Raw genomic sequence first — 14,176 nt, 5'->3', positions numbered from 1 at the left:
CTGCAAAGTTCTAAAACAATATCTTCTCAAACGTGCAATGTATGGCTAATATTTGCAAATATTCGAACACTACACTACGTTATCCTACGTAAGTGCATAATGAATAGCAATTATTAACCACAAATCAGTACGTCAGACCAATTTAAGGACTCCTTTACAAAAATGCGAAGCCTTTATCCGCAACTTATTCGGCTGATGTCATCGATTACAAGTGGGGTGTCGAAAGACATTTCAAGTTAGAGACAGAGATATGTCTTCAACACTATCTACGCAACAACCATAAACGGAAGGTGTTTAGCGGAGCAATTACTCCTTAGAAAAGACAAGAGTAATATTGCACTTTCTCGGCCTCGTTTTTCACGAAAACCAAGGAATCTTCATTGATATATGCTTTAATGACATTTTAAATAGACCCATGCATACATTTTAAATACACCCATCTTTATAACATCGTTACTGCACGATTTGAATACACCCTTTTATTAAATATTCTTGCATGTAAGTCAGTCCTTTCGTATGATCATATTTGTTCCGATTCATGATTAAACTGATATTTTTGCAGAGATATAATAATTGTGCAAGCATGGCTGGCGACCTAACACCCCCCGCCACACGCCCTTGCGGCGCTTAGCGCCGCAAGGGCGTGTGGCGGGGGGTGTTAGGTCCTTGGCCCTTAGGTTAGGGCCTTAGGCCCTTGCGGCGCTTAGCACTTGCGGGACATATGATAGGTGTAGATGCTCGAGTAGCTCAAATAAAAAATTGTTTCAAAAAGTAATTGCTAAATCAAAATTTCCTTCGGTAGCCGCGACGGATGTTTGGTCCATAAGAACCTGATATATCGCGAGGGTGACCTTCTGTTCGCTCATGTCAACAGGTCTAAGGAATCCAACTTTTTTTAGCTCGCTCAAAGATTTGACGCATGCCCCATGATCAGTCGCCAGTGAATTCACATCCACACACGCCCTCGCGAGCCGTTACAAGGACATGGGGGGCCGGGGATGGAAGATCACCAGCCATACATACCACGTCTGCTCCAACACTTCCACAAACACATGGCGCCCCGATCCGTGGAAGGGGGGCTACCGGACACCCTTGATGCACCATCCTTTACACACATTGGTACTGACTACGGCCAATCAAGTTAAATATTTTGGGGTTGTTCTAACATCCAAATATTTAACTGTGTTCATGGGGAGCACATATCAGGGCAATATGCGGATCAGCTTTAAAGAAACTTGGCTTCATAAAACGGGTGGTGGGGAAATGTAAAAAAAAAGTTAAAGAGAGGTGTTATTTTGCTCGAGTTAGACCTCATTTTGAATAGACCGCAAGTATTTGGGATCCTTGGGAGAAAATTTGGCAAAAGGAATTAGATAAAATCCAGAGAAAATCCGCCAGATTCGTTAAAAATTGTTATGATAAGAACACAAGAGTGACAGGTCTCTTCGGGAATTTAGGCTGGGAGCCACTTGAAGTACGGAGAGAAGAAGCTAGGCTTAGACTTTTAGAAAGGTTCAGAACAAACGAGTTTAATGATGACAGTAAAGGAATTATAATGGCCCCACACTACTTAGGCAAACCACAAAGATAAAATAAGGGAGATAGATTCAAATACTCATTCTTTCCCCGAACAATCAGAAATCATAATAGTAAGAAACCGAAGTCACTTACGAAATATTAAAAACATTGAATTTTCAAGTCGGAACAAAATTAAACATTGCAAAGCTGTTAGGTATACTTTCAGGTGCATGTGTATGTTAGTTGGTAGTTTGAGTGTTTGCATGTGTGTGGGGTGTAAGTGTTCTTGCATGAATTTATGCCATGTTTTTTTTGTGGATTTATGAATTTGTGGTTCTAGCATGCGGTTTGTTTTCTTTTCTAAATTACGGGTGGTGTCCTAACACTCCCCGCCACACGCCCTGACAGTGGCTTGCGGGGTATTAAGTAGATGTAGATTGCAACTGCTATGCTCTTAGCAACCACCCCACAAGCTACATTAAGAAGACTAATGAGGAAACCCATTAAAAAAGCAGGCTTACATGCGATGTAGTTACCAACTATCAGGTAGAATTTTGGGCATGCAGGACGGCCAAAACAAAAATGCATCAGATCTGCAAATTTAATTACGCGACAAACCGCCGCCCGGCACTAGGTGCGAGGCGGCAGGACGCCAGCCATGAATTGAGTTGAGGAATAAGTGTCAACTTATGTGTTCCTATTAACGTGTTAACTATTTTGGCCAGTACCTCTCCAGTTCTGTCAGCGTTCCCCCCTTGACTTTATTTGGCGGATAGTGGGAGGGAAAAAGAATACTTGGATCAATTTGTTCGGTCGACTGTATCTCTCAATCTGAGACAATTGTCCGAATTTCACGTGTAATCAGGGGTCTGAATTACATCCTTTATGCCGGATGTAAAACCACACGTTTGGTATATTTGCAATACGTTTTAACTTGCTCCCGAGTCGACGAATTTCTCACGAATTTGGCGACCGTTCCTCTCCACCTTATTCCATCATATATTCAGTCTTTTTTTTAAATATGGATGCCATGCATCTCTAAGTGTTTGCTTGGCCGTGCGCGTCTCTTCGGGGATTTTGAGTGGATGTGTTTGCCTCATTGCCTAACACTTTCGCTGCTGTGAATGTTGCTGGCACGCTCGCACGGTGGGCTGCTGTAAACGTACTCCTCACCCCCTCTGTCATATCCCTCGCTGTCATAGTTTTTTTAATTTTATAAAATTTATGTTCATCAAATTAAATCAATAAAAAAATTTCCATTAAATAAATAGTGAACCCAGATTACTTTTCTTCATTCAATGTTTTTATTACTTGGATTATTTTATTATTTCGGGAGCAATAAAGGTTACGGAGACGCTCGACACTCAAATTTCGCCGCAAGTGAGAAGTATGATTCCGGAGTGAAAGAGTTTTAGCACCCTTCCTCTCCCTTATCCCTTCCCAACTGGTGCTTGCGCCCCGGCCTTGCACCTTCGTGGATCGCCGAGAAGTTACGTACATATTCGCTCGCCATATACTCCTAAGTATACGCTTTAGTACATGTAAGTGCATGCGCGTCAGTTAAAATGTTTTCGCGTGAATAAATACGTCTCTGCGGGTGTAAATTTGCATGAACTTGTTAGTTTTGCATGTGGTTTTTTTCTGCTTTACGGGTGGTGACCTAACAGCAAAGGGAAATAAGGAGCCAACTAGATCGCGAGCTACTCTCTAGAGACTTAGACAATATCTCGGAATGGTGCAATAAATGGGGATTAACACTTAATATAGATAAATGTGCAGTTTTGAAATTTTGGAATAAAGGAAGCGAGGAACAGGATATAAACTACAAAACAGAGGGTTCAGTATTGACTACGGCAAATCAAGTTAAATATTTGGGGGTTGTTCTAACACCACGCCTTTCAAGGGGAGCACATATCAGGACAATATGCGGATCAGCTTTAAAGAAACTTGGCTTCATAAAACGGGTGGTGGGGAAATGTAATGAAAAAGTTAAAGAGAGGTGTTATTTTGCTCTAGTTAGACCTCATTTGGAATATGCCGCAAGTATTTGGGATCCGTGGGAGAAAATTTGGCAAAAAGAATTAGATAAAGTCCAGAGAAAATCCGCTAGATTCGTTAAAAATTGTTATGACAAAAACACAAGTGTGACAGGTCTCTTAGGGGATTTAGGCTGGGAACCACTTGAAGTGCGGAGAGAAAAAGCGAGGCTTAGACTTTTAGAAAGGTTCAGAACAAACGAGTTTAACTATGACACTGAAGGAATTATAATGGCCCCACACTACTTAGGTAGATCAGACCACAAGGATAAACTAAGGGAGATAGATTCCAAGACAGATAGGTACAAATACTCATTCTTTCCCCGAACAATCAGTAATCATAATAGCAAGAAACCGAAGTCACTTTAGAAATATTAAAAACGTTGAATTTACAAGTCGGAACAAAATTAAACACTATAGAGATGTTAGGTATACTTTCAGGTGCATGTGTATGTTAGTTGGTAGTTTGAGTGTTTGCATGTGTGTGGGGTGTAAGTGTTCATGCATGAATGTATGCCATGTTTTTTTTTTATATATATGAATGTGGTTATTGCATGCGGTTTTTTTTCCTTTTTCTTTTCTAAATTACGGGTGGTGTCCTAGCACCCCCCGCCACACGCCCTTGCGGCGGCTTGCGGGGTATTAAGTAGATGTAGATGAACAGCACCCGCCAAAAGCCCCAACGGCGGCTCGCAGGATATTATGCGATGTAGGGTCTTACTGAAGAAATAAAGCACCACTCCTTCACTTTTCTTAGCTAAATTTTCCCACGAGACGTTCGATGAATGCCAGCTACTTTAAGGCTCCTCCACAAATAGTCCGTATGTTTCCCCCATGGTGGGAACAGGAGATGGTGACATCCAAGAAATAGTATACGTTGGTTGTGCGCAAAGTTCATCCGAACACCTCCGAGAGTGCAATTTTGTTTAAGTCTGCTCGGTTTTTTAAAGAAGAAAAATGTGTCCTCTCCGGATATCGGGGAAACGCTCGGACAACACTCGGGACGCCTACAGCGCCTTGAAGTCGTCGTTTGTTCCCTCCAGTCCCAGCTGCAATAAGAGAGAGAGGGAAGGATTTCGGGTAGGAGTAGGTAGGCGTGTCGAGAGGGGCAAGTGGACTATACAGGTCGGTCGGACCCCGTGGGTAGGATCACGTGACGACTGCCGCGTGGGTAGGCACTCGTGGGGGCCTTCGCTTTAAAGGCAAGGAGAGTCGAAGAACTTGATTCCCCATTTACACACACACACAAGCAAACGCGAGGGAAGTCGTAGGAGTGCTCGTTCCCTGGATCCCAGCGCCTCTTCCAACTTTCCCTGTGCAAATTAGGCATTATGCTCCGACGAGGGCAGGTCCTAGGCGTGGGCGACCGAGCGCGCTCAATCAGGCGGCCCTGAAGTGCCAAATTGGGAGAGGGGCGAAAGTAAAAATGACTCGGCTGACCAGGACTCGGGAAAAGGTGGGACGGCCCCCGGGAAAGGAGGTGTCTGCGAAGGAGTGGGAGCATTTCCCTTTCGCTTTCGGGGGCCCGAGACATTCCTCGCCTTTGTCCACTTGGGGGGCCCTTGGACCAACCACCTTGAGCACGTCTCCACTTCATCATGTCCCTCTGCGGAGGAGGTGACAACACGGCGCCGGTGACATAGCTGGAAGAGCGTTATGCAATTACGGACCCGCGTCCTCAAACCACTGCCATCCGCCCATCTAGTGGCTCGCACAGCGTGATCCGCATGCAGAAGCGGCCGCCGCTCGTCCAGGGAATTGACTCGCGACGCACACGAACGGGCCAAAGGGAGTAGACTCTCCATTTAGCTCGTGGTGTCAACGATCAATTTTTGTCGTTGGACATGATTGGGAACCTCGGTTGTTTTCTGAACGATGTTGATCCTCATCGATAACGGAATTTGGATTAACCTGAGAACTTCCAAGAGAGTTAGAGTGGGAAGCTTGAGGCCAAAAAAGAAATTTAATGGCCGATGATCTACGAGAATTCCAGAATCCCTCGCATTGACTCTAAATGCACCAATAGGCTAATGCCATGTTTCGCGGTCCCTTCCCAAAACAAGATATTGGATCAAACTCCAGGCGGCCCTCGCCACCAGTGCCAGAAAGGCAATACTGCGTAGTCGCGAGCACGCGTCTCCGTTTAAACCCGAGTTTCACTTTCAGCCATCACGGCATCTCGTCTCACGAATCGGACCGAGATTTCCTACCTAGAAGGATGCCTACCTAGGAGGATACCTACAGCTCATGTTCATCGAGCTGGACGACGTTTCGCAACACTACACCTCTCGACACCAGCTCCCTCTTCATTCAACCCGCCGCGCACTCCCGACGGTTTTCTGAGCCAAGGAGTTTCACTTACCAATTCCTACCCATAGCCTCTCCGCGCTATGCAATGAAAACTTGGCCTTTCAATGAAGGTGGGTTGGAAGGTTAGCGCTGAACTGATCACGCTTTTTCCTTAAAATTCCTGAGCGAGTGATCAAAGAAACGAGCATCATCGTTGCATGTACAAAAATCATCCCTGTAGAATGGGGGCGGGAGCGGGTAGCTTGAATCCTTAACATTACTGACGGAGACTCATTTTTCAACTGCGTTAGAATTTATGCGTGAATTCTGATAGGAAACGATCAAATCTTTATAATCGCGCAAGGAAATTTTCAATATTCCTAAAAACGTTTTCAACAAGAAGGTTAAGCAAGCATTGAAGGCTCAAAAATGAATGAAAAGAAGGAAATATTGCTCAAATATGACTGTATTCCGCCATACATCGATTATCACACGAATGCAAGCAGAATTCTTTCCAACAGACATTTAGGGATAAACTAGATCAAATATCCCATGCAATAAAGATTTATATATACATATATATATACATATACATACACATATATATATACATATACATACACATATATATATATACATATACATACACATATATATATACATATACATACATATACATACACATATATATATACATATACATACATATACATATATACACACACATATATATATACACACACATATATATATACACACATATATATACACACACATATACATACATATATATATATATATACACACACACATATATATTATTATTATTATTATTATTAGGTAATCTACCGGCTAAGGCAGGTTTTTGGATGGACAAAGCTACTAAATAAAACATTTGTGACTCCTAGCAAAACACAAAGTACACCATCCTACTCTATATCAGGTCCCTCTTCCTCTCAGAGTACTTTCTTCCTCCCTTCATCCCGTCCAACATCCCTATCCTGTTCCTTCCCTTTCCTCGTTTGCCTAACATTCTCCCCTTAATTACAGTCTTCAACATCCCACTGCCGGCCAATACCCCCTTCATCCACTTTTCCTGCATCCATAGGATTTCTCCCAACAAACCCCTCTCTTCGTCCACCATACCAAGTACTTCCTCGTTTGTCTTCTTCTCTGTCCATTTCACCTTCTCCATTCTTCTCCACACCCACATTTCAAAAGCCTCCAGTCTACGTCTATCCTCCTGCTTCAGTGACCACGTTTCCGTGCCGTACATAGCTACGCTCCATATCAAAGTTTTTACGAGTCTTTTCTTAACATCCTTACTCAACGTCCCCGTCATCAACTCCCTCCTTGTGAAAGCCTCCTTGCCTAGCGCAATTCTTCTCCTTACGTCGCTACTACTTTGAGCGTGTTGGTCCAAAACACTACCGAGATACGTAAACTGTTCTACCACATTTACTGAGCGTGTTCAATTCTTCAAACGTGCGCCGCAAATTCAATAAATTTTCACTCAACTGTTTGCGCCTGTTGCCCCCAATACGGAATCTTGACCGCTATTCGGAGTAACTTCCACGGTGGCCGTGCAAATCGCCGTTGGCAGCAATAATTGGTAACAAGTTAACTCAGAAAAGGAGTCATCTCCGGGGCGGCCAAAAGACTTATCGCCCACACAGTCAAATTACCTAATTCCACTGCAAATTGAGCGCATGCCAATGGCTATCTACACGGCAAATACTAACAGCACGTTTTTATTTGGCACAGGGACATTCGGATGCCACTTCACACTGCGGGTAAGGGCAAGTGAGTACAAACTTCTGCAACGATGCAGTGATCCAATAAAATGCAAGTCACTAAGTAATTAGTGTACTATGTGCACGCCTTGACGTTAAGTCACTTACACCAATCCAACTGACCTTCGTGTGATTTCACACAGAGTTCCTTCCATGAGAAACAAGAGTAAAAATTACAGGGCACAGGTAACGGATGACGTAGCCACAGTTATGAAACCGATGTTTAGTCGTGTGGGGAAATCTATACACGCTACATGCAGCGTTCAAAAGATAGCTATTGCTTGTCCTACGATTACCGATTTGATGAATGACACAGAACAATTTCAGGTCCCCACATCGGGGTGGGGGAGGGGATTGCAGAGCGTACACAAAATTTACCAACACACGCATGAGGAAATTGACTTGCTCAAATCACTCATCATAAACACAGGCCATCGCTGTGCAAGTCGAGTTTGTTGAAATGCATAGTTGTACTTACATCTGGGTGCTCTTTGACAGGAACGTAGACTTTCTCTGAGAGCGTAGTGTTGGGTCCTTCTGCCTCTGGTAAGACCAAAGGCTCTTTTTTCGTACCATTTATTTGAAAGAGACTGCTGCGGACCTTTCCGACCTCTGCAAGAAAGAATAAACAATAATGTTAATCTCAGTATCGGAAAAATCAATTTTGATTGAACATTTTCAATGTTATAGCACTTGACAATACGGCCTTTATACATTTCACTATGTTATCGCAGAAAACCTTCTGAAATACCGAATAGATTTTTATTTATTTAATTTTATCCATGCATATTCATTTAATACAGACTTCTCGCTGCCTAGAGATGCTTAAGAGTTTTGGTTTTGTCTATATTAAATATACGAGTATCACTAAAATTGTTTCGTAAACTCATGCAGTTAAGCCGACTGCTTCATTGGCCACCAGCCGAATCACCAACGGTGCAAAATAATAATCTAATTCTCGGGAAAGCTAGCACTGAAGCAGATAATTTTACGCCATAAATTCTTTCTTTACATCACGATTTTTACTTCCGATTAACATGTGTAAGGAGTGGGTCCTCAGAAAGTCCACGAAACCAAGAAGAAATGGAATCGCTTAGAATCGCGAGAGAGAAGACTTCCACCTTTATGAACGGAATCGAGACCACCGCCTACATTCATTCGATTTACCTCCAAGGACAGGTGGGAAGTCACAGCGATCGGCAACCAAACATCACGAAGTTTCCACAGCATTTAGAAAAAGTCCGAAGGCAATGACGTCGCCACATTACTTTCAACTCTCGGCATGTCGTGCTGAGCCGAATGTTTCTGGCGGCATCACGTGCCTTGCACATTAATTATGACGAACCGCCGCCGCTGTTCGCCGAATGGGTGGGAGACGTGAGGGAGGGAGGAGGCGCGGCGGGTCCCCGGAGACAATTCCCCTTCTTCGCCGCGCCACGTCCTCTTTCAACTCGCTTCACAGCTCCCTTTTTCTAGATATTCCTCATCCACTTGAGCCCAGTCATCAACGGTGTTTGGTCCTGGCTCTCCAGGTTTATTTCAAGGGATTCTCTATGATTCACGTTCATACAACCACTCGGCCACCTCGCACATTAAGGCCATGACTTTGCCTAATTCAAAATTGACACGTGCCTACCGAAAGCACATGGATATTATGATGGCGGGATTAACGTTATGTAACGTAACGGCTGGAGGCACTCGAGTAGCGTTTCAATCGCAGTCTTCGCCAAGATTCACCAGCAAAAATACCCGTTATGGATACTAAACGCCCAGAATAAATATTTAGTACTCCGTCGAAACTTTTTCATAATAGAGCACGAAAAAAATTATCCACTTGAAGTCCTACTTTCATGCCTGGTACGGACTACTGAGAAATCAAAGCCGGAGACATTGGAACAAATAAATTTTCTAAAAGAATAATGAAAACTCACTAAAAGGAAAAAGGTTTCTAAAAGTTTTCAAATAGAGAAGGCAATGGAAAATACTGAAAGGGCAAAAAAATGAATTTCTCAGAAAACTACCAGTGTAGCTGAGCACTTCAAGACAGTCGCGGAAGGAAAAATAATCGGGAACAAGAACAAAAAAAAAGAATCAATGCGATTACTGAAGCAAATTATGGTTACTGTGAAAATAATTAAACAAATATGAGCGGGGGCAATAGCGCTTTCATAACGAGCTAATATATTATCAAATGAATATAATAACTAAATAGTAGTGCACGTGTGGCTGATGGCGCGACCATAAGCCCCTTCCGCTGGTTTTCCGCGAGTCGTGTAGCCGCGGATGATGAGATAAAGAGATGTTCGGAGATACGAGGTACACATCCGCGCCAACATAATCCTACGGTGATTACCAGAAAACAGTTTACAATACATGTTTTCTGGATTTTCTTTCGAGAAATACTAGCATTGCTCTAATAATCAATGAATATTTTATTGGTTTTCAGCTGCACTACGAGTACATGTTGATAACATTTGCTTAAAAAATTCCCAATTGAAAAAGTTTTATCGATTTGTCATGCATCCATCCATGTTACTTGGTAGAAGTATTTTGGGTGCCTCCAAGATTTAAAGAAACTTTGGATGAGTTAAATTCACGATTTGGAAGCAATTGAAGAATTTGTAATGGAAAAAAATATTTCCCCACGCATATCATACTTAATGTTCAATTACACTGAGATTGAGAGAGAACAAATTTGGAGCCAGAGAGCAAAGTAAATGCGATGGGGCCCACCTTTCGATCTCAAGTGAACGACGCACTCAAAACTCAGCAATCACTCCAGCGAACCCCTTCCCGCTGGGATTTACTATTAGTGGAAACTCGAACGAAATTCCATTCGCACCAAGATTGAAAATGATACAGTTAGAACAACAAACGCTAAACTGGACCAACGAATTAAGCCAATAGTAAGCCATGCTCTTCTTTTAGCAAACTAACTGGTCACTTAAAACAATTATTGTCTCATGTGTGGTGGAATGAAGAAATGAAACGCTGAGCAAAAAGAAGAGGCATAGAAGAGACTGCAGCCAACGGTGATGCTCGAAAGATTAAATTCACGAAGTGCGAGAAAAAGTTATTGCAAAAATGTGGCGAAATAAATTAAGGGAAGAACACGTATGGCAGAGGGAGAAAATATCGAGATCGATTTCGAAGAAAAAAAGGTTTGGGAATTAATTTTTTATAATATAAGAAGTAGTTCGGAATGTGATGAATGTAATAAAGTGTGGCGGAAGGCAAATATGTCACGCTTAAGATGTTAAAATCAGGTAAATAAGCGGAAATTGTAAGACAGAAACACCGGCTGGCGACATTTGGAAGTTCAGGGTAGAGACATTAACTCGATTGGGCTCGATTCACTCCACAGAAGTGGACTATGAGAAACGGTCTCGCGTGAGGTATGATGGGGTGGACAGAATATTCCACGGGTGAATGTGGTCGCAGAGATCCTCAAAGAAAGGAATATTAATGAAAGTGGCAGAGGTACATATTAGAATAGTCTAGGTCGGCTTGGAAGAAATTAGTGGGGAAAGTACTTTCATAGCCTTGTGCCTGACTTTTCTTGACGGTTCCTACGCCCAGAGGAACCACCGTTGAAGATAGGTACGTCGTCAATGATTAGAATTAATGCCCTACTCAATAATGGAGAAAACCAATTAAGTGAATGCACTGTCATTTACCCAAAATGATTTCATTCCCTACAGGGATCCACCATCAGCACTAATCGAATTCCTAAACCCACAAACCCCACAACGTGAGGCGCGCGTAAAAATTAAAACGAGTGCATCTGCAAGGAATTTATTGAGTAGGGCTATTCAAATCAAAAGTAATCGCACCTCCATAAGGAATAAATATGAGAATGAGAATAAATGCAAGATTTTTCTCGTAGAAAATTGTGACTTCGGAGTGAGAGATTCACCTGCCTGAAACGACGGAAGACGGCGGCAGTAGAGTAATACAGCTGTCTAGCTTTCCCTGCCGAGATAAGAATGGCAAATAGACCATTTTCAAACATCGAATTAATAACTCGAACCCTATTCACAGTTAAAACACCACGGTACTGCGAGAGCACGTGCACTCGGCAGTTTGCAGGAGATGGTGCCGTGAGAAAGAGAGAGAGGGGGAGGGAGAAGTCGTCGTCATATTGATCAACAGATACCCCTTCAGTTTATTTCAATTATGTTTGTTTTCAGTTCTTTTTTTTCGGAGGTCGACCTCGTCCCGTAAAAATATTTCACTTCTGGTACATACGTGTATTATAGGCATGCATATTTTACTCTGAGAACTTTCCCCGAAATAAAACAAACGCGTCCATTCATCACTTGATGACAGCGAGTGAGACTCATGCCGAGTTCGAGGGAACGGATATTTAACATTAGGCCACATGTCAAACTGATCATCGTACGCTTTAAATATGGAATTAAAGGACCCGCCACACCAACTACGACTTTAGGCTGGCCATGGGTGACATTTTCTCAACATTAATCCATTCATTTCACGCGATATTTGTTCAGATGCATTTGGCATACAATCTTGCCATGCCTGGCACAAATTAGTTGTCTTTAATCAAATATTGCCAAATATGAGCCCCTAATCGAATCAGTAATCACTTCATTCAGTCGAACACTTCGATTACAATTACACCGCGTCATCACTCTACGGTATTTTCCGAGTCGATGTTCCCCAAATGGACAGAGTGGTAGCCTTGCGACTCGAGTATTCGCCAGGAGACCAGGGGTTAACTGGGTGCAATTCCAAGCGATGACTAAGAGCAACCCATTTTCAGATTCCAGCGGAACGAATTTCTGGAACGTCGTGGCGATTGGTGGCACAGGAAAATGAATTGCTCCCCTACTACCCTGGATGTGCCCGTTCCACGGGCCGTTTTGCGAGGCTAGGAAACCTTCCCTGAACCTCGCAGGCTAGGAAGCAGCTCTTGGGATTTGATTCAGAGTGAGCTCTACCCTCGCCCTTCGAAACACACCTTCGGGTTCACCACAGAGATTGATTTCTCGTCCGAAGTCATTTCCACATTCCATCTGCAAATTAAAAATAGGACGCGGCAGCGGCCATTGCTCGTCTACGACCGCTGGCATTGTTATTGAGGAATTGGACAGAACTATTCAACCCACAAGCTGCCCGATCAGGCCGCCCCTATGAGACGCATTTATAAAGGCGTTTCACGTAGAGAAAGGCTTTACTGTTCTCAGTTAAATTCTGACTTCAGAGGACAAAATTACACAAAATTAATTTCACGTTAATGATGAAAAATGTAATACCTAATGACACTGGTCAATCGTCAATGCAACAATGATTAAGAGGGCGTGAGATTTTAAAACCCCTTGGTACGATGCATTCGGTGAAAAGAAATGTGATGTGTGTCGAAGTGATCGTGGAGCTATTTTTATTGCAAAAAAATATTGGAAATACAACATCAACTCAATTTCTCGATTCCTATTCGCGACAATTTCCCGATTTCCAGTGAACACAAATTCTCCCTCAACTCATAGCGTGCCACTGGATCACCGCAGTCGGTCCTACGACAGTTTTGGATTTTGTCATGGTCTGCAGGCACAATGGCTTTCATCGAATGCCTTCAGAATGTGTGACTAGGGGGAGCATAGTTCCCATCTAGGATTCCCGATCCGCTATCACTACGGGGGATATTGTTTACGCGAAGGTTAATGAACTACGTAGCTGCACAGAATGAGAGCCGAAAACAAATTTTGAAGCAAGGCCCCGAGAAGGGTGATGGTTACGTGTGAGCAAGTTACTTCCACAAAAGAAGAGAGTCGTGTCACAAACAAAATTACAAAAGATTACAATTTTACAGAATTTTAAATATTCTCCACAAGCGGTAATCCATTTTACCACGTCTCCCTAATGAGTCAAATTTAAGTTCCCGGTACCTCTCCAATGAATCACTCACGATAAACGGAAATAACGCTTCCAGTTCCAAAAATATATTAACCTGGTGATCAAATAATCTCACGAGGTTGCACGAGGGAAACATCGAGCTGGATTAAATAAGGAAAAAAGGAAGTCCCACGTTATTCAGCCACAAGTTCGGGGGAAAACACATTCGCAAATTTTGTGGAATAGCAGATATAAAATTAGGATTCATAAGAAGGGTACAGGAGAAATGTAATGAGAGGCTGAAATCTCTAATTTTACTTTAGTTAGCCCCCACTTTGCGGACATATGCTGCGGGTGTACGGGATCTTCGCGAGGTAGGCTTAGCTCGGGAACTATCGTAGATGGAGGGCAACGCAGAGCAGCTAGGTTTGTGAAAATTTGCTATGAACAAGGAAGCATTATCAAGACGATATTGGAAGAATTAGGATGGGAGTCATTAGTTGAGCGTCGGTTGAAATTCGGGTTAAATTAACTATTTTAATTTAAGGCACAAAATGTTTCCGAGGATGTTAAAAGCATATAAGCCGTGTTACTAAGTGAGATCAGATCACGTACAATAAATCAGGGAGATAGATTGCAGAATGTTTAGTTCAAATGTCGTTTTTTCCTCCTACGATCAGCGATCAA

General features: G+C 42.8%; 1 protein-coding gene across 5 annotated transcripts in view; it reads right to left on the bottom strand.

Annotated features, from left to right (window-relative positions):
* Window positions 1-14,176, bottom strand: part of how (protein held out wings) — a 96,203-nt gene that overhangs the window by 33,371 nt on the left and 48,656 nt on the right. For all 5 annotated transcript variants that reach the window (XM_071584055.1, XM_071584058.1, XM_071584054.1 and 2 more), the window contains exon 2: window positions 8,115-8,248. In XM_071584055.1, coding sequence (XP_071440156.1) covers window positions 8,115-8,248 — 134 coding nt within the window. The remainder of the gene's footprint in view (window positions 1-8,114; window positions 8,249-14,176) is intronic.

Source organism: Hetaerina americana, unplaced genomic scaffold (genome assembly GCF_022747635.1).
Source record: "Hetaerina americana unplaced genomic scaffold, ioHetAmer1.1.p SCAF_16, whole genome shotgun sequence".
Classification (NCBI taxonomy): Eukaryota; Metazoa; Arthropoda; class Insecta; order Odonata; family Calopterygidae; genus Hetaerina; species Hetaerina americana.
This window is presented reverse-complemented; position numbering and strand designations above follow the sequence as displayed.